We start from the raw sequence: 21,823 nt of genomic DNA, 5'->3' as shown, positions 1-21,823 counted from the left end.
ATGTGTCTTGGATATTCCAAGTTTCTGGGCTAATATCCGCTTATCAGTGAGTACATATCTAGTGACTTCTTTTGTGATTGGGTTACCTCACTAAGGATGGCCCATTTCAATATTTATGTCTTGAACTATTATGACTACATAAACCTCCCATACGTTAAGAGCAGGCTCTTACTTAATCTGTTCCTTCACCATTTCATTGCATCAAGAAGTGCTCAGTACTGGCCATACTCTTGTTTTGGAGGGACTGTAAAACCTAATTTATTATTCTTAGTATTTATAAATTGCACTTAACTGTTTATGTTACTTTCTGTCCAAGTTCCTCCTACCATCCCTGTTTCTGAATGCTCTTATGGGCATTAGTTGGGATATCCTGAGTTGGCTTCTGATTCACCCTAATGCCAAATACATGAATTTATGGTTTACCTAAAGATCGGGTAAAATGCAACATAAAATCTCCAGAGAAAGGAATGGCACGCTCCATGAGAGAACTGATAGTGTCAGCGCAGCAGCATATGTTGGAGAAAGTATACTATCAGCTTTGTCGTTTTAAAGGGACACTTATCTGCATGTGGCACGTGACTATTTTCTCAGAAGCACACATGAATACGTGCATCCTTGGTAGACACAGCATACCTTGGTCAAGTCTGGAAGAAGGAGGAGGCAACAGTGGTTATTACACGAGCTCTTTAAACAAGAAGAATTTGAGAGTAAGTCCAACAAGTTGAGAACATTTATTGCTCTCAGTTGAAACTAATGAAGTGTACGTAGACTGTCTTTGCCAAGGGGGTGCCATCGGAGGCCTTTGGTGACAGCCTTTGTTACCCAGAGGCTATGGACCCCAGCTTCCCCAGACACCTCAGGCAGCCTGCTCCCTAGTGTCTAGTTTTGCTGTACAGTTTGAAGTCTCTTCATCTTTGTCTTCTGCCTTCGAGCCGTTCTGAGTTTCTTAGTTTTTAAGAAGTTGTCTTCTAGTTGGTACAGGAAGTCTTCTAGTCGCCCGACCTAGAAGAAATAACCAGAGAGGGTTTGTTGTTGTTGTTGGTGGTGGTAGTTTCCTGGGTGTTCACGTTGGCATGGGAGATGACTCCAGAGGCCCTCATGTTTGAACCCTGGCCCCAGCTGGTGGTGCTCCTTTGCAAGGTTGTGGAACATTTAAGATGTGGAGCCTCAGGGAAGAGAGTGGGTCACACAGGGGGAGCCTCGGGGTTTGCCTTCCCTCTGATCTCCGCTTCCCAAGGACAGCTCCAGAGTGAGCAGCTGCCTCCTGCTCCTGCACCCAGGCCTTCGCAGGCGTGCCAGACTTTATCCTTTCTGAAATCATACACCAAAATAGAAACCTCTGCCAACAATTGCTTTTTTTTTTAGGTGTTTGGTTACAGCAATGATCAAAGTACCCAGCACAGACCTTGGGATCATGGAAATGAAGAATTTATAGTTCAGTCACAACCGCAGGCCCTGTTCAAGCCCAGTGAGGTTGGATGTAAGGGAAACAGAGGTTTCTCTTTCTGCCCCCTTGCTCTACACTGTAGGAGCTGCTTCTTCTAACACAGTGGGAATACAGAGGCTCATTTCATTGCTTCCATGGTGTGTCTGGCAGTCAATGAATCCAGGGATTTCAAAAGAATGCATGGTAGAAATATAACCATGGCAGTTTTCTCTAGCTCCCTCATGAAAACCAAGAGAGAAAATGTATCTGGTCTCTCAGAGGAAAACTGGCAAGTCTAACATTTCTGTAATAGGACCCTGTCCACACAGGGGGAAACTGGATATTCCACATTGGCTTGGTAGGAGCCATTGCTCCTTGAAATCTAAGGAGAAATTTGAAAGTAAGTACATTTCCTTAAAACAAACAAACAAACAAAAACAAAACAAAAAACAAACAAACAAAACAACCAACCGACACCACACACGAAAAGGAAGCGTGTGAAACAACACCCAGAATAATAATTCTCCAGAGAAGAAAAATTATTAGTCTTTTTCAATGAAAATCTGCAGTTATCCAGTGGAAGCTGGCTGGATATATTTCATAATGTTTGCCTAAAGAACTATAGGATAAAAATTTCCATATAGGCTGAATTGGGCTCTCATGAGAGCCAATAGATACAATTCCTACTTAGCCTTGCCTTCCAGAACCTGCACATTATATTAGTCTACCGTCACTCACGACAGAGCCCATTGTCATTAACTCAGCTCAGAGACGGCGCACTTACCATTCAAGGTACCATCTACTTAAGATAAAAGCTCTTAGAACTTCAATTTTCCAATTTCGAGTCCTGCTCTGAAACCATCTGATTTATCATTCAGGGCTATATCCAAAAGATAATTCGGATTGTCAAAGCAAGAGTAATAAATGGCCGAGCTCGCTCGTCTGCGTGCTATGCTAAGGACGCATCACTCCAGGTGATATAAACTTCAGCCGTGTTCCTTAAGAAAACAGATAACTTATTTATGCAAAGCAATTCTTTCCGAGAACCATTCTGTAGTTGTGATAGGTAAATGTCTCCAAAAGCGCACTGACATTTGTGATGTCTTGTCCTTGAGGAATCATCAACATCACCTTTGGTCAGGCCACTATTCCATGCAGTCCCTGTATTCTACACTAGCCAATGTCCAGGTAATTAGTGAGTAAAAACAATGAAACCACCAGTAGTAATGAGCGAGTAGTCATTAAATCATCAACTTGGACTCAATGGCTGAAACTACTGGTCTTTTGCTAGCTGAGTTGGTGACACCTCCCTGTCATTTGCACTGACAATGTATCATTGTCAACATGCCTACAGTTACAATGTTCCCAGTCGACTCAAATACAATTTGAACTGAGAAACATACTTCCATGAAAACAAGCCCTCTCCAACAAGAAAAAAAAAATCACTCAAAAATGAGTGTTGCTTTCGTTTTGTTTTGGGCAATTGTAACAGCAGTAATAAAGTAAGAGCAGTGTCAGCAAAGTGGGTTTATTTTCATTTTAAAAAAGGGACAAAGATATCTAATATTGGACTGGTCTTGCATACATCATACTTGTACTTGGGAATTTGAGCCAGGGGGATTTTGAGTTGAAAGTTAGCTTGGACTACAAGCTAAGAGTTAGAGAGAGAAAAACAAAGTGGAGCAAAACCAAATAAAGGAAAAGAAAGGAAAATGCAAGCTAAGTCCACATGCAAGGAGTGTGTAGGAGAACAGATGCAAGTGGTCTAGCTGGAGCACTCGTGTGTCCCTCCATGTGTCCCTCCCTCCTGGCCTGTCTTGTGAGGCTGTTTCCGTCAATCTCACATTGACTCCACAGTAATGGCTTTAAAATAAGTCTGGCTAAGTCTGTCTTGGTTAGAATACTTTAAATGGCTTCCATGCGGCCCACACAGATCCCAGCGGACCTCTTCCCACTGCCCTTCCAGCTGTCTCACACCACTCCATCTGCTTTAGGCCTGTGACACATCTCCTCCCTCTGTGAGACTGTATTGTCTTTGCATTCATGGTTAAATGCCAATGCCTCCATCACCCAGCCCAGGTTGGGCATTAGTCATAGATTCCCACAGCAATTCACTCATCTCTGCATATTACAAATTGTTTTAAAAACAAGTTTCAGATTTATTCTACGTATGTATATGCCTCATGGGTGTCCCTGGTGCTCTCAGAGGCCAGAAGAGGGTATTAGATCCCCAACAGCTGGTATTAAAGATGATTATGAGGCAGAATGTGGGTGATGGGACTCAAACCCTGGTCCTCTTCAAGAGAAGTGCTCTTAACCCATATCTCTGGCCCCAATGGTACACGTTTTTACTTTATAACTTATGAAGATTTAGATATATGTTTTGTGAAACTAAATTCTATATTGTCCTTATTCCCAGGACCTAGGATATGACAATCCCCAGTAGCCCCTCACTTTCTAGGAAGGGAGTTGAACAGATGCAGAACACAGTTTTTGTTTGTTTGTTTGTTTGTTTGTTTTTCCCTGTAGTGCAACCGATAGAGGTATTCAGTACAGCAGGAGGCCTTCTTTCCCCTTGTCAGATAAACAGACACCATGTCCACGGCCCATCACTCCATCACTGTGATCCAGTTTCCAGGCTGGCAAGGCAAGCCAAGCCAGTAAGAACGAGGAGCACTTGGCATGCTTCAAACTGCACCAGTGATGACTCAGCACGACTTGGCTTGGCTTGCCATGCCCTTGCTCGGTGCCACTGGGGGAAGCCATGTCCTTCCTGAGATGCAAGTCTTACTGACATTCTGTATTATGAGAAGGGTGTCCCAGATAATTCCAAGGTCACACCCAGTCATACCATTTCTTGACCTGAACTCACATGAGATCTGCGTATTCTGCTCCTAAGGATATACACACACACTTTCAGAGGTGGGGGTCATTCTCTTAGATCACAACATTTTATCAGCGACACAGTATGCAGGAAAGTTAAGTCAATTTTTGCTTCTGCTCTTTCTGAAAGGCAGGAGAGATGCTTTGGTAAAGCTGGGTTCTTATTTTTCTCTTTTAAGTCAAAGAAAGAAAAATGCTGGTTCAAGGGAAAATAGATTCACATAACTAAGAACAGATTGCAAATGACAGAAATTTCTATAAAGCCCTTAGGGAAATGAAACACAAAGAAATACACGGGGTGATAAAGAGAGAGAATAAGCTGGTGTGGGGGCATGGGCTTTTTACTCTCTTTTTGATACATCATCTATTTGCTTGACAGTGTTGGGCTGCTTGGGCACTGTGAGACCAATTTTTCCATTTGCAAGATGGGCAGGTAGCGTTTCTTTATGTCTGTGTGTGCCAATGCTGACTTGACATTGCAGTGATGTGGATGAGGGGTTGATAGTGTTTGCAGAGAATTTTGGATGTCTGATAACTGGGGAGCTGAAGTTCTCAGGTAGAGGGCAGGCTCTCCTCTCCTCTGTGGGTGCTGGTTAGCAGTCATACTGAAAAGTTAAGAAATTGTCATCAGGAGGATCAGAGGTGAAGAGGACACATCTGTCCCAACATCCGGAGTTACTGGGTCCAGCGGGACCCAGGCATGCAGAAACTCCACCAGACCAGTGGCACAGGTTCCTTTCAGTCTGGGCCAGTGTCCTGAGCAGACCTTGGGTGCAAACTCCTCAGCCAGTCCCACCACACCCAGAGGAAGCTCCACTCCCAGGTGTTCTAACATGCCCAGGATCCCAGGATCCCAGAAGCTAGGTTACACCAGGATCTCAGGGTCCCAATGGCAGCTTGACTCCCAGGAGCTCTGACACACCCAGGATCTCAGGATCACAGGATCCCAGAATCACAGGATCACAGAGACAGCTTGACTCTGAGGAGTTCTGACACAACCAGGATCACAGGAAGGACAGGCTCCAGTCAGACATAGCCAGGGCAGGTAGCAATAGAGATAACCAGATGGCAGGAGGCAAGCATAAGAACATAAGCAACAGAAACCAAGGTTACTTGGCATCATCAGAACCTAATTCTCCCACCATAGCAAGTCCTGGATACAACATCACACTGGAAAAGCAAGATTCAGATCTAAAATAACTTCTCATGATGACGATAGAGGAATTTAAGAAAGACATAAATAACTCCCTTAAAGAAATACAGGAGAATACAGGTAAACAGCTAGAAGTCCTTAAAGAGGAAACACCAAAATCCCTTAAAGAATTACAGGAAAACACAATCAAACAGGTGAAGGAAATGAACAAAAACATCCAAGATCTAAAAATGGTACTAGAAACAATAAAGAAATCACAAAGGAACAAAACCCTGGAGTTAGCAAACCTAGGAAAGAGGTCAGGTATCATAGAAGCAAGCATCCCCAACAGAATACAAGAGATAGAAGAGAGAATCTCAGGTGCAGAAGATAGCATAGAAAACATTGACACAACAGTCAAAGAAAATGCAAAAAGCAAAAAGCTCCTAACCCAAAATATCTGGGAAATCCAGGACACAATGAGAAGACCAAACTTAAGCATAATAGGTATAGAAGAGAGTGAAGATTACCAACTTAAAGGGCCAGTAAATATCTTTAACAAAGTTATAGAAGAAAACTTCTCTAACCTAAAGAAAGAGATGCCCATGAACATAAAAGAAGCCTACAGAACTCCAAAAAGACTTGACCAGAAAAGAAATTCCTCCCATCACATAATAATCAAAACACCAAATGTACTAAATAAAGAAAGAATATTAAAAGCAGTCAGGGAAAAAGGTCAAGTAACATATAAAGGCAGGCCTATCAGAATTACACCAGACTTCTTATTAGAGACTGTGAAAGCTAGAAGATCCTGGGAAGATGTCATACAGACTCTAAGAGAACACAAATGCCAGCCCAGAGTACCATTCCCAGCAAAACTCTCAATTACTATAGATGGAGAAACCAAGGTATTCCATGAAAAGACCGAATTTACACAGTATCTTTCCACAAATCCAGCCCTACAAAGGATAATAGATGGAAATCACCAACACAAGGAGTGAAACTACATCGTAGAAAAAGCAAGAAAGCAATCTTTCAACAAACCCACACAAACATAATTCCATCTTTAACAACAAAAATAAGAGGAAGTAACAATCACTTTCCCTTAATATCTCTTAATATGAAAATAAATATTAACAACATATCCTAAAAATTGGAATTAACCAATACGGGGAATTAGAAATTTGTTGGCTGTCATCCAGTGGTCTCTCTAATTTGGTAATTGGAGAAATAGGTCCAATATTGTACAATCCATATACACTTTCTGCTTGTTTGTACATGATAGGGTCTTGCTGTGTGCCACATAATGGTCTTGAAATCATGCTTCTCCTATCTCAGCCTCTCTATTAGTAGGATTGTTTATTTGATGTTTTTACACTATACTATGGTTTTCAGAACAACCTACATATTTCAAAACTATACAGCCAAAAGAAACTTAGACAATTAATTTGGGAGGTGGCTTGTAAGAGAACAACAAATAGTGAGACTGAATGTTTTGCTTGATATTTATAATTATTGTTATCAATTTTGAAGAAGAGGGCCTTATAAGTTACTCTTTTTCTGAGATGAACACTTTTCAAAATCGTCACAGCCAATGAAACAGAATCTTACCCTCACCTAACGTCTGTGCCACCCTCCAAGCAGAACCATTGTTCATTGAAACAGTTGATGAATGACTTCATTGATAGAACATCTTGATACACATACCATTTCTTAAATGAATGTAACCTGTTCCCTGTGGGCTGAGAATGACAACAACCACTCAAGTCAAATAGCTTTGACCATAGCAGGAAATATGTATTCAAATAATCATACCTACAATTCATTCCTTGGTGCAGCAGAACTGTCAACTCTTACCTCAGCTACTATGGAGGTAAAATCCTTTGGTGATATGAGGGACATTGAAATACAGCCTTATTACAATGAACTCCAATGTCTAAAATTGTTCTTTTCTTTTTTTAAAAGATTTATTTATTTATTATATGTAAGTACACTGTAGCTGACTTCAGATACTCCAGAAGAGGGCATCAGATCTTGTTACAGATGGTTGTAAGCCACCATATGGTTGCTGGGATTTGAACTCAGGACCTTTGGAAGAGCAGTCGGTGCTCTTACCTGCTGAGCCATCTCACCAGCCCCTAAAATTGTTCTTATTTTGGGTTTGTACCACAGTAAGAGCCAAGATTTTAAAGCTCTACTAAAAACAAAACAAAACAAACAAATAAAAAGATTTTATCTATTTATGTTCATTTAATAACATGTCTACCATTTTTATGATTGGCATAAAAATATATATTGTGTTGAATATGATAAAAAATTAATTCAATTAAAAATAATAAATAAATTGTCAGGTAGTTGATTTTTGTTTGTTTGTGTGTGTATATATGTACATATATGTATATATGTATACATACATATATTGTATATACACATACATATTTATATCTATATACATAAATGCATATGTATGTATATGTATATGTACACACACATATATATTAATATGTGTATGTATACATATATATGTATACACACACACACACATTTTACATAGGATTTCATGTGGGCAGAATGGCCTCAAACTTACCACATAGTCACCACACCCAGTCACCTTGTCCATGTAGTGCTGGGGATCTAACCTAGGGTTTCCTGCAAGCACTCTACCAACTGATGTACATACCTCTCTCCCTCTTAGGACCTTGTAATCCACATACAAATACTACTAGAATGAGTTTCAACATAAATTCATATAGATTGTCACCCTTCAAATTCATTTGTTAAAATCTTAACTCCTAGTACTTAAACACTTAGTCTTAATTTTTATTTATTCAATTACAATTTAATAGACATGTGCAATGGGTCTTGATCCTATACACCCTAAGCTGCCTCTTCCTACTCTTTCAGAGGATATGTCCTTATCACTTTCATGTTCTCTCTCTCTCTCTCTCTCTCTCTCTCTCTCTCTCTCTCTCTCTCTCTTCCCCCCTCTGTCTTTCATAACTCATTGTGATTGTTTGAATAAAAATGGCCTCCATAAGCTCATATATTTGAATGCTTAGTCATCAGGGGTGACACTATTTGAGAAGTATTAGGTGTGGCCTTGTTGGATGAAGTGAGGTTTCTAAAGCCCACATCAGGTCCAGGCTCCCTGCCTTCCTGCTGCAGGTCCAGATGTAGAACTCTCAGCTTCATCTCTAGTACCATGTCTCCCTGCATGCTGCTGCACTCCCCACCATGATGATAATAGACTAAACCTCTGAAACTGTGGGAAGCCAGCCCCAGTGAAATGTTTTCTCCTGTAAGAATTGCCTTGGTCATGGTGTCTCTTCATAGCAATAGAAACCCAGACCAAGGCAGCCATGGAGTCAGATTCATGCAGCCTGCCGGATTGTTGCTGATGTTGGTGGCTTGACCTTGTGTAGCCCTTTGGCAGGTAACCATTGCTGCTGTTGAGTTCCTGAGTGCCATAGTCATGCTGTGTCCAGAAGACAGAGAGAGCTTCACAGCACTGCTCCTGTTCTCCTACTCATCCATGTTTTTCTGACCCCTCTTCTGTGAAGAGCCCTGAGCTTGAAGCAGTCAGTGCAGCTGTTCTATTTGCAGCTAAGCACACAATAATGATTTAGTCTAGAGATCAGATCAGGGTCATTCTTGTTAGCATTCCTTCAGTTCCCTGGCAACAAGCCAGGTAGGCCTGACTTCCTGTAAAAAGGGCTGTTTGTTCCCTCCTCTCTCTCTTAATCTCTTGCTCTCTTTGCTGCTCTCTCTCTGTCCCTTCGCTCCATGACTTTCCCCCCTCTCTTTCCTTTCTCCCCCCCCCCCCCACTTTTCTTCATGTGTTCCTGGCTGGCTTCTCCTCTCTCCCTCTCTGTCTTTCTCTGCTGCTACTCCCTTCTCTACTCCCCGTCTCATGCTCTAAATAAATTCTGTTTTATACTATACTGGTCATAGAGCTGGAACCTCAGGGGAAAGGGGTGTCTCAGCACGGGCCCACCAGAACCCCTCCCACCTCACCATGCCTTGCTCTTTTTATAAAACAGCGTTGGTGCCATGAGACTTGGATTTAAAAATTTGCAGGTTCACATCTCTCACTGCCACATGGAATTCCAGCCTTATCTGATTGCTCACTAGACTTATCCATCCAAACACTGGCAAATTAATAAACTCTCCCCACTCCCCACTGGCCAATGTAAACGTCCCCCTGGTCCCAAGAGAGAGCCATTGAGCTCCCAGCCACTCTGTGGTGTCTTTGGGGATGGCGGCATTCACAGTCATGACTGTCCTTCTCACTGACCCTTTGTTCTAGGGCATTTTCCCTTGGGTGAGATTGTCCTCTCTCCTCTGAGGCAGTTCCTTTCTTACTGCTGTGAAATCCTAGGCCTCGGTGAACCGCTCTCCTGCTGTCACTCAGGGCACATGCCTGGCTCAGCTGCCACCATTTTCTAGTTATTAATTTATCCTCAGGACACTGGTAGGGGTAATTAATAACTTCTACTCTCACCCAGAAAGGGTATGTCTTTGATGCTACTCCCAGGATCCCTGCAGGGCTGCCTCCTGGTCTAAAAGGCTTCCAAATTCACAGGTTAAATTTGGCCCTGATATCCACAAAGCAATAACTTTACATGTTCACTTAATAGAACTTAACAAAACAAACAAACAAACAAACAAACAAACAAAACCAAAACATTTTACAACTCTCGCCAGTGATCCAAACAATGGCAAGATTTCTCTGTAGGCTTCCCCCACCATCCCATTCTCTTGATGATTTATATTTTTGCTTTCTGCTTCCAGTTTCCTGCCGCCTTGACTCTGCATCGTGGCTGGCTAGCTTCTGCTCTCCACTTTCTGCCCCTCCCCCAGCCCGCCAGCCTGAGCCATTCTGTGGTGTACTGCCTCCTGCCTGCCTGCCTGCCTGCCTGCCTGCCTGCCTGCCTCCTGCCTCCTGCCTCCTGCCTCCTGCCTCCTGCCTCCTGCCNCTCCTGCCTCCTGCCTCCTGCCTCCTGCCTCCTGCCTCCTGCCTCCTGCCTCCTGCCTCCTGCCTCCTGCCTCCTGCCTGCCTGCCTGCCTGCCTCCTGCCTCCTGCCTGCCTGCCTGCCTGCCTGCCTGCCTGCCTGCCTGCCACCACCACTGTCAGCTCTCTCTTTTCTTTCCATTCTAGTCAGCACCAGCTCTAAGCCCAGTGTGATAGGAGAAGGGATCCCAATGTGCAGCCAGACCTGCCACTCCACTTGTCTCTTTATGTTTATCTCATTATTTGTTTTTATCTTTTGTTACATAGCTGCTTCTGCCATCCTAAGATAGAACCAACAGCTGACTTTCCTCGGCTGAAGCTGACTGAAGCTGTTTGCAGCTTCAGCGCCATCTTGGTTGGGGATAGTCTCGTCGTGGCTGTCTGCCATCTTTGTTGTGGGCAGTTAAGGTTTTCCTATACAATTTCTTTAATGTCATCTTAGCTAAGAGCAGTCACATGGCTAGCTGTAGCTTTAGCACCATCTTTGTTAAAGGTGGTCCCATGGCTACCCCATCTTTGTTATGGGCAGTTACCACCTTACTGCATTCTCACCTTAGAACAGCCTAGTTTGGGGTCTCTGATTTCTAACCTGCCTTGGTTAATAATACTTTTATGCTAATGTGAAGATTTACAACAATAGAAAGGTTAAGGGTCACTGCCCAGAGTTAAGGATCACTGTCTTAAGTATATGTTTAGCCTTGTTTTTGTTAGTGATATTGTGGATGGTCCAGGTGCTGTTTGTATTCTGATGCTAATTCTGCTTTCCCAGGAGGGGCTGCAGACAGGGAGTGAATCAAGTACTCAGGGGACTTCTAGTGAACCTTCTCCCCACTTTAACGTGTAAAATAAAGGCTAGAGCTGGTGATTGGGTAATGGAAGGGAAGGTGGAGCTGAAAAGATTGGGGAGAAGGAGGAGACAGAGAGAGGATGGGGAGAGAAGGAAGGAAGATGGAGGGAGAGGATGACAATCCAGATTCCATGTGGCTTTAAGTAGCCACAGGTAGCTATGAATAGCTTGTAAGGGATGGGTAATTATAGGACAATTTGTCTTATCTAGGTGGGCAATTTATATCTATATTAATTAGTTCTGAGTAAATTGTGTGGACATCTTATGAATTGAGAATTTATTGATATATACATCTGACTGGTTAGTTATAAGCTTCTAGAGCTCTGATTTTACTGGGTTACAGGGATTTGGGACCGCTGACGACAGCGGGTGAATGGCTGGTATTTGCAGCAAGAGAACCTCGATTGGTCACTGCATGGGGCTAGCCTAGAGGTGGTAAGACTGCAGAAGCAGAGTAGCTGGGTACAGTGCGGGGATGGTGCCACTTCTTAAATGTTTCCCTCCACCACTGACATTACAATCCAGTACAAGTACTTAAACAAGTACAGATTGCCAGTTCAGATATGCTTATTAGGTACTGGCTCTCAAACTTGTCAAAATCGGCTAATTGTGTTAAATGTTTAAGCTTATTATGACAGAGACTTCCAAAGCCTAAAAGTGACCCCCCTCCCCACACACAAGGTCTCCGAGATGATATGGGTGGGCACAGTAACAAGACTTCCTGGATTGTGGAATGATAACCACTGAGAAACACTGCTCCATTGCCTTGCCCACTGCCAGGGCTTGGCCTAGATCACGGACAAACAGAGGATTCCCAGAGAGTTAAATGTCTCATGTTGCCTACAACAAGGTGAGTTATTTCTCTCACATTCCTACTCCACAGAAAAACGCTTCTTGACTTCTGGGACTGATAGCCAGACTGACTCTGTCCGGGTTGCTACGGAGACCACAGGACCTGGAAAAATGGTTTATGTAGTGGACTATGGACCAGCCTCTGTTATTTTAATGAATACATGACATCTAGATTATAATTTATTCTTCCCAGATTTCTGACTACATTGACAGCTAAGCTAACTGCAGCTTGACAGCTAGAAAATGGACCGCTAGCTCCTTACCCCAAGGTAATTCACCACTTTATTAGCTCATAGTCAATTGTTAACTAATTAAGACTACCATATCTCTCAGGTTTGCCTTGCTCGCAGGTGTCACGATAAAGGATTCACAAGTTCAGATGTAACCTTGCACATATGTGACCTTCTGCTACTTCCTTATCTAAACTCAGTTTCCAGTGACTAAATGCTTTCCTCCCCTTGTTATGCCAGTATCCTAACATTAGCCAATGGAGTTCTTATACATTAGCCTAACCTTAATAAAGCATTCCACTTATCCAGTCCACTTTTAAAATCACAAGTTTAAAATTTAATTTTCCTTGGTTATCTTCTAACCATAGACTTAAAGTGTTTCTCATGTTAAGTCTACACTATGAGTTATCAGAATTACAAAGTTAAATTTCTTTTGGTTATCTTTTAACCATAGACTTAAGGTGCTTCTCATGCTAAACTATATGATCAACTATCATCAAACTTTCGAGTTTCCTTTAATTGTCTTTTAAATATAAACTTAAAATTATTTCTCATCATTCTAAATTTATATATATTCAGTCGCCTAGACAGAGAAAAAAAACCCTTCTTGTTCTTTCTGCTCCACAAAAGGGTTCTGTCTTCCCTAAGCTCATCTTAAAGGATGTTCATACCGTTAACAACTTTATCTCTTTTTATAAGTTCCAAAAAGTACACACAGATAAGATCTACCTCTCAAGCGCCAAAGACACTCCACCTGGAGTACACCTGCCAATCAATAGCCCAACTTCCTTCCTGTTACCTATTCCAGAGGGCGGGATTCCTCTTCTGATTCCTGCGATTGGGACACGCCTCACCCCAACCACCAAGACTGACTTTCTTTTCTCCCTGACCCCTTTCTCCCTCTTTCCCCTCCTCTCCTCTCTCCATGGGTTCCTGGCTGATCTCTCTCTCTCTCCCCCCCCCCCCCCGTATTTCTCTGTTTCTACTCCCTTGTCAACTCCCCCTCCTATGCTCGAAATAAACTATTCTATACTATACCCATCATATAGCTGGTACCTCTGGGGAAGGGATGCCTCAGCATGGGCCTGCTGTACCACGCCTTGCTCGACAAAACATATCCTGGCTCCTTTTTTAATAAATCACAATAATTCTAATGTAAAATGACCAGTGTCCTGTTACGAGAGAGCTTTGGCGATAGCATAGAGGGAGAAAGTCAAAGGACAATGAGAGTGAATTTGGCTTTTGTCTCTGCAGCCAAGACCCCATAATGAGAGCCAGGAATCCTCTAGAAGCTCGGAAAGGAACCAGACAGACATAGATTCTTCAAGGCACTCAGAAGGAAATGGCCTCCCTGTGCTTTCACTTCAGACTCTTAGACTCCAGAACCATGCATTTCTTTCTTTCTTTTAAGCCACTCAGTTTGTGGCATTTGGCTATGGAAGGCCAAGCAAGTGATTTTAGCCAATTAACTCATGCACGGAGAGGAAGGGAGCTCAAATTTCTCCTTATGCATGACTTGGAGTCTCTCGGTTCACTTTTTTATTTTTGAAGAGTCCCCACTTGGTTGGTTCCCCCTGAACCAAAGGGCTTTGTCACAGTGGCAGTCTGACCTCTGTCTTAGGGCTGGAGAGATGGCTCAGCAGTTAAGAGTGCTTTCTGGAGTTCATAGGGCAGGCAGCACGTCAGGCATCTCACAATGCCCTCAAGTTCCAGGGGATCAGATACCCTTTTCTGGACTCTGCTGGTACCCTGCCCTCACATGCACATAACCATATCCTTGCAGACATGTACAACTAAAAGAATAAAAATAAATCTTTTTTTTTTTTTTTTAAAAAAGATGTCTATCTCAAACATGAGTGAGTAGTTAAATTATCTAAAGAAAGAAGATGCGGGATTTGAATGTGGGGTCTCCTGTTAGGTTTGATGTAGTTTGGGTCAAAGGATTGGGTATGTGCAAATGGGTTTGCTTACAGGTACAGATGGTTAGGATTCAGCAACTGGAGGCTGCATGGAATTTTAAAAAGGCTATAAAAGATTTTGCCTTTAGAAGAAACAGAACAAGCACCCGGAGTCGATCTCTACAGGAATAAATATCAGGCACATGTGACTGCAGCATTGGTTTTAAAGTGAGTAGGAGTTTTCGGTGATTAGCAGTTTGGGCTGAAAATCCTCGCAGCCAAACAGATATTTCACTCCACCACAGTGGCTTTGATTACACAAGTTTCTTTGCTCTGTTCCAGCTTAATTTCTAGACCAAATGCTTTTAAATATTTATCACCCTTAATGGCTTGAATTTTAATTCTTATTAGAATTACAATTATTTTCAAACATGCTTGAAATTAATTTCTAAAATAAGCCCAGTTTCTGAAACAGCATTGATTCTGCAGTGATTTTACCTTTTGGCTAGTATTCAGTGAGCTCCTGTGGGTCTCTTTTCTTACTCAGCGGATTTGGTTGTATTCTACAACATGTAAAACTCAGGCATCTGGTCCAGAAATTTTATCAAAGTTACAAAACCTCCATGCCAAAGTACATCCTATTGATTAAAAATGTCCACTGTGACAATACTTTTTATTTAATATAGAGCTAAAACCCTATTATTAAATGTTGTTATCACTTTGTCCAGGGACACAAATGCTGTGGCTTGAACACGAGCATCTCTCGAATAGTCTCCACTGAAAACCCTCTTGGTGGTGGTTTCTGGCAGAGGTGGCTCAGTGGTTACAAGTGCTTGGTGCTGTTACAGAGGCCCAGAGTTTTGTTTCTCACACTCACACCAGGTGTCTCACAAACTCTTGTAACTCCAGCTCCAAAGGATCCTGCACCCTCTCTGGTGTCTGTGGAGACCTGTACACACATGCACTCAATAAAGCATAAATAAGAAGGTAGGGCTTTGGGGAAATGATTGGATTATAGAAGTATGGCCCTCATGAATCACTGCTCTTAAGAACCAAGGCCAAAGGAGTTTGCTTGTCCCTTCTTATACATGAAGGCCACATACACATATACACAGACACACTGAGAAACACATGAGACACACATACACAGACACACATAGGCACACAGACTCACACACACACAGATACACAGACACAGGAATACACACAGAGACTCACAGACATACAGACACACACACAGACACACACAGACACACAGACACACACACACACACACACACACCCCTACCTCAATTTATGAAAGAGATAAGACCTTTGCTATACAACAAGTCTGCCAGCTCTTTGATTTCAGACTTTTCAGCCCAAAGGAATAAAATATAGATGTCTGCCATTTATAAACTGTTCAGACTGTTTTTGTATAATGACTGAACCTACTAAAAGTTCATGTATCATGTTTATTTTTTTTAGAGATTTAGTATGTAGAGTTTAAATGCACAACTTATTTGAAAATTGAATGTACTTATTATTATTACTATTTTTTGAGCAGAGTTTATGTAGCCCTGGCTGACCTCAATCTTGCTATGTAAACTGGGTCAGTCTTGACTCTGTAGCTTTCTGCTTCTGCCTTAGGAGTGTTGGGACTAGAGACATGCATCAAAGAGTTGAACCTATGTTACCAAACTTTTCATTTTAAGGTAGTCATACATTCGTATTCCCAGAAGAAGTGCCATGGAAGCATCTGGGACCTTTTGTTCCAAGGTCCATTAAGGCCCACTTTGCAACACAGAAAAGTACTATAGTCAAGTGTAGGGACATTGCCACATACAGGCAAGAGACACAGATCTCCTTAACATGTCGACCACTAATCAGTTCTGTCATCGAAAGGTGACTACCTAAACAGAGCCATTACCTAATGCTATTCTTTATTCCAGGTCTATTCTGATGACCACATCAGTGTTCTGGATAAACAGAAGGGTGAGTCAGCCGTTTACCCATTGAAGGATGGTTAGATCAATGTTGGGGCTATTGTGAATGAAGTCAGCATGAACATTTATTACCTGGTTTTGTGTGAGTCTTCATTTCTCTGGGATAAATGCCTAGGAGAATAGCTACCAGGCCAGGTGGTAGCTGCATATTTATTTTATCATATTAAAGTATATTGATTATACACAATAGTGGATTTACCTCCATTTTGACATATGCATGAAATGTACTTTGATAACACTTACTCTCACTCTTTCCCCTCATCACTCTCCCTTCAGTATGTTTTTAAATGAAATGGTCATATTCTATTCTAACTAGCTATACTGTATTTTCCTACCTATTAGCAAAGATCATATGATCAAACTCCCACATTCTCACCAGAATAAAAAGCTGCCAATATTTTTATTTTACCCATTTTGACAAGCATGCAGTGACATCTTGTGGTTTTGCTTTTCATGTGATTACATGCTGATAACCTCAATTTTCTTTACAGGTGAATGTTGAGAACTTTTAAATACTTAATTAGTTAATTTGTTTCAGAGTCAGTGTCTCAACATAGCCCAAGCTGGCCTTGAACCACAATCCTCCTGTCTCAGCTTTCTGAGAGTAGCATTTAACAGGCATGTGTCATCATGCCCAGTTTGTGTGTGTGTGTGCATGTGTGTGTGTACATATGCATACGTCATTGTATGTAGATATAATTAGGTCTGTTTTTTTTTTTGGAACAAGAATGCACATACTTCATTTAGTAAAATATTGTAAATATAAAATTACTTTAAAATGTGTGCTATAATGTTCTTCTTTAAAACATTGACCTTTTGATGATTTATTTACAAATTAATTATTAGAGGTGATTATTTCTTCTTTAATTAATTAATTAAACATCCCAAGTGCTGCCTCTCCTGCCAGGTAGGTCTCCTTTCACTGAGACCCTCCTTCCATCTTCCCTCCCCTTCTCCTCTGACAGGGTGAGGTCCGCCTGGGTGTCCCTCTATTCTGGCACATCAAGTCTCTGTCAGATTAGGTGCATCTTATCGCACTGAGGCCAGACAAGCCAACCCTGTTGGGGAATGGATACTACAGTCAAGGTACAGCTTTAGGGAGAGCCTCTGCTCCCATGTTGGGGGGCCTACATGCAGATTTAACTGCATGTCTGCTGCATATATGCCTGGGGCTTCATCCCAGCCTGTGTGTATTTTCTGGTTGGTGACTCAGTTTCTGAGAACTCCTAGAGGTCCAGGCTAGTTGACTCTGTTGGTCTTCTTGTGGGGTTCCCATCCCCTTCAGGACCTACACTCCTTCTCCCAACCCTCCCATAAGAGTCCTCAACCTCTGTCTATCCAGTGTTTGTCTGCGGGCATCTCCTTCTGTTTCAGTCAGCTGCTGGACAGAGCCTCTCAGAGGCCAGAGATGGCTCAGCGGTAAAGAGCACTGACTGCTCTTCCAAAGGTACTGAGTTCAATTCCCAGAAACCACATGGTGGCTCACAACCATCTGTAATAGGATCTGATACCCTCTTCTGGTGTGTCTGAAGACAGCTACAATGTACCCATGTAAATAAAATAATAAATCTTTTAAAAAAATGTTTATTTTATTCATTTACATTTCAAATGTTATCCCCTTCCTGGTCCCNCCCCCCCCCCCCGCGCATCCCATCCCCCTTTCCCCTTTGTCTCTAAGAGAGTGCTCCTCCACTCACCCACCCACTCCTGCCTCACTGTTCTAGCATCTCCCTACACTGGGGCAACAAACTTCTACAGGATCAAGGGCCTCCCCTCCCACTGATGCCAGATAAGGCCATCCTCTGCTACATATGTGGCTGAAGCCATGGATCCTTTCATGTATACTCTTTGGTTGGTGGTTTAGTCCCTGAGAGATCTGGGGCATTCAGTTAGTAGATATTTGCTGTTCTTCCTATGGGGTTGCAGTCCCCCTCAGCTCCTTCAGTCCTTCCCCTAACTCTTCCATTGGGGTCTGAGGGTTCAGTCCGATGGTTGGCTGTCAGTATTTGCATCATAACAGAGTATCTTAGTGATGTCAGGGACTGGTGCTCGCTCACGGGATGGATGGATTTCAAGTTGGGCCAGTTTTTGGTTGACCATTCCTTCAGTCTCTGTTACATCTTTGTCCCTGGATTTTTTTTTTTTGGATAGGACAAATTTTGGGTGAAAAGTTTTGTGGGTGGGTTGGTGTTCTTATTCTTCCACTGGGGGTCCTGCTTTGCTACAGGAGGTGGTCTCTTTAGGTTACATGTCCCCACTGTTAGACATCTCAGCTAAGGCCACCTGTATTGACTCCTGGGAGCCTCTCCCACCTCAGGTCTCTGGAGCTTCCTAAAGATTATCCCCACCCCCACCCATAGCAGCTATTTCCATTCATTCTCCTGGCTCTCTGAGTCTCTGGGTCTCTCTCTTGTCTCTCCCTACACCTCCCCATTCCTCTCCCTCTGCCTCTTATAACTACTTTGTTTCCCCTTCTAAGTGCAACCTCAATGGAGGAGTGTTCCCCCTGTTCCACATCCTTGCCAGCATGTGCTATTCTTGAGTTTTTGATCTTAGCCAATCTGACTAAGATGGAATTTCAGAGTTGTTTTGACTGGCATTCCTCTGATGACTAAAGATTTTGAACATTTCTTTAAGTGATTTTCAGCCATTCGAGTTTCCTCTGAGAATTCTCTTCTTTTTAACTTTGTACCCCATATTTTAATTGGGTCATTTGGGTTGTTGGTGTCTAACTTCTTGAGTTCTTTATATATTTTGGATATTATCCAAAGGGTTAGTGAAGTTCTTTTCCCAATCTTTATGCAGCTGTTTTGTCCTATTGACATCCTTTGTTTTACAGAAGCTTTTCAGTTTCAAGAGGTCATCATTTATCAGTTGTCAATCTTAGAGTCAGAGCCATTGGTGTTTTGTTCAGGAAATTGTCTCCTGTACCAATGAGTTCAAGGGTATTTCCTACTTTCTTTTCTATTAGATTTAGTGTATCCAGTTATATGTAGATGTCGTTGATCCACTTGAGTTTTATACAGGGTGATAAATATGGATCCAGTTAGATCAGCATCATTGTATGTAGACATATTTAGATATAGTTTTAAATTATTTTTCTCATTTTGAATTTGTTTTTTATTTACTTAAGAAACCTCTCACAGGGAAAAGAAAATAGCTTTAATTTTGACAAAGTCTAAGTTTTTGATTAGGTTGTGATTGTGGCTTGGTATCAAGTTAAGAAGATTTTTGCACAGATAAAGATCCCAAAAATTTTCACTATTTGTTTTCCCTAAGAACTTTAGAGATTCATATTTACATCTAAGTAGCAATATTATGCCTTTCTCTCTCTCCTCCCTATGGAAGATCAATGATCCTACTCCATTTGTTGAACATGTTGTCTTTTGTTCATTAAATTAACTTTGCCCTTATATGAAAAAACTAAAATATTTTTCAATTGCAAAAAATGATTTCTCGTTATACCTTTCAAAAAGATGTTCCACTGGTACATGATTCAGGGTTTATCTATAAAGGCAGCCCCCTCAAGAACTAACTGAAATACTCTAGAAGAATGGGCTGACCCTAAAATATATTCTCTAGGCCTTCTTGATTTCTCAGTATTTGCCAAAAGATGACTCTTTAATGAGAAAAAAATATGGGTGTAAAGCTGTTTGATGGGGAAATAGTAAGCATGAGAGAGAAATTGGGGAGTGGAATCCAAAATAAAATATGGTGTATGAAAATTTATTTCCAATAAAAAAAGATGTTCCATTATCTGTGAATGTGTGTGTGTGTGTGTGTGTGTGTGTGTGTGCACTTGCGTGCATGTGGTCCTGCAGGGGAAACAGAGTATCAGATCCCCTGGAACTGGAGTTACAGGAGTTTGTGAGCCACATGATGTGTGTGCTGGGAACCAAGCCTACACTGGTCCTCTGCAAGCATAGCCAGTGCTCTTCACTGGTTAGTTATGTCTCCAACTTCTCCTTCATTCCCTAGCAAAACTTGTTTCCTTTGTCGCTGTCTAGAGAATTTGTCTATGTATCAGTTCAATGTTTTGCTGAAATTTTAATATAAATTTTGTTCTTACATTAACATGCTAGTTCTACAAAATGATGGGTTTACTTGTGACATTTCCATACTGTTTTATAGATTTTGCTGACTAAGTCCTTTTCATGCTTTGTTAGATTCACTGGAAACATCTACTTTTTGAGCAGTTGTTAGTGATCTATCTATTGATTACTGCTGGAGTAAATGCGAATGAGCGTTGTGTATGGACCTTGTTTCTTACAACAATGCTAAACTTATATTATTTTCAAAAGTGTGTATGTGTGTGTGACATGTATGCAATGTGTATGCATATGTGTTCACATGTATGTGGAAGACCAACGTTGATGTAGGGAATGGTCTTCAGTTGATCTTCTGCCTTATTGAAGCCCAGAACTTTAGGATATGGCTGGTGTCGTTCCACCAGTTCTCTTGCTCTGGGGATTTTCCCATTCCCACCTTCCCAAGCTAGCTAGATTATAGCCAAACTGCTATGCCCACCCAGAATTTACACGTGTCCTGGCGATCTAAAGTCCAATACTCATGCCTCGAGGATTTACAGATAAAGAGCCATCTCCCCTGTTTAAAAGAAAATGTGATTTTTGTTTCTGTAGCCTGATAAGACAGATCAAAATGATTTTTCAAATATTCAGTCACCTTTCCATCTGTGAAATAAAATACCATTTAGTTATATGGTGTTTTTCTATTTTTCCAGATTTTATCTGCTAATAATTTAAGGGTTTCTTCATCTAAATTCACAAGGAATATTAGCTTTTCAGGTTCCAAAACACCTGAACAGTTTTTTTTTTCTTTCTTTCTGGTTTTAGGTCAGAATAAGGCCAGGTTTGGAACAAAGATTGGCAAATTGCTACTTTAGAATTGGTGAAAGCCACTATAGAATTGGTGTGAATTCTTCTAAGTCTGTCTATCTTAGCTGTTCGCTGAGAGCAGGGAGGTTCAGTGCTTCTGGGTTAGGGGCATCATTGCTATGTCATTCAGACTATACTGGACAAGGTATAGTATAGTCACTTCTAGGTTCTTTAGAAGTGGTCCATTTCAGCTGCATATATATCTACATCGAGAAGTTCCTTAGTCTTCTAATTTTTGCGGCATTTACAGTGATATCTCATTTTATTTATGTAGATGATTTGTGTCTTATTTTTCTTTGCTAGTTTTGCAACGTGATTAAAATCTTTAACAAAATGTACATTTATTGAGTGCAAATACTGTGTCAATTAAATGGTTACTTACTGTGTTGGATATTGGAACTTCATGTCTTGGACTGTAAATGACTTCCCCAAGGTTATGCAATTAGTGTCCAGATCCAGGGGCTGGGCGGGGCAGGGCGGGGCAGGGGGAGGGACTTGGACTTAAACATTTGTCCCAGGAACCAATGTTCCTTCAGTATGTGTTTACGAAAGGAGACAATTGGTTATTAAATTGTTTACCACAGATTACTTGTGGATGTGTTTTCTCTCTCTCTCTCTCTCTCTCTCTCTCTCTCTCTCTCTCTCTCTCTCTCTCTCTCTCTCT

At 41.7% G+C, this 21,823-nt stretch overlaps 1 protein-coding gene across 1 annotated transcript in view; it reads right to left on the bottom strand.

Moving 5' to 3' along the window:
• Positions 1-708: 708 nt before the first annotated feature.
• Positions 709-21,823, bottom strand: part of Spata16 (spermatogenesis associated 16) — a 302,163-nt gene continuing 281,048 nt past the window's right edge. Inside the window, exon 11 of the mRNA XM_021196748.1 lies at positions 709-1,002. Coding sequence (XP_021052407.1) covers positions 880-1,002 — 123 coding nt within the window. The 3' untranslated portion in view covers positions 709-879. The remainder of the gene's footprint in view (positions 1,003-21,823) is intronic.

This window comes from Mus pahari, chromosome 4 (assembly GCF_900095145.1).
Source record: "Mus pahari chromosome 4, PAHARI_EIJ_v1.1, whole genome shotgun sequence".
In the NCBI taxonomy this organism is placed as follows: domain Eukaryota; kingdom Metazoa; phylum Chordata; class Mammalia; order Rodentia; family Muridae; genus Mus; species Mus pahari.
The sequence above is the reverse complement of the archived record's forward strand: the minus strand, read 5'-3'. Positions and strand labels throughout refer to the sequence as shown.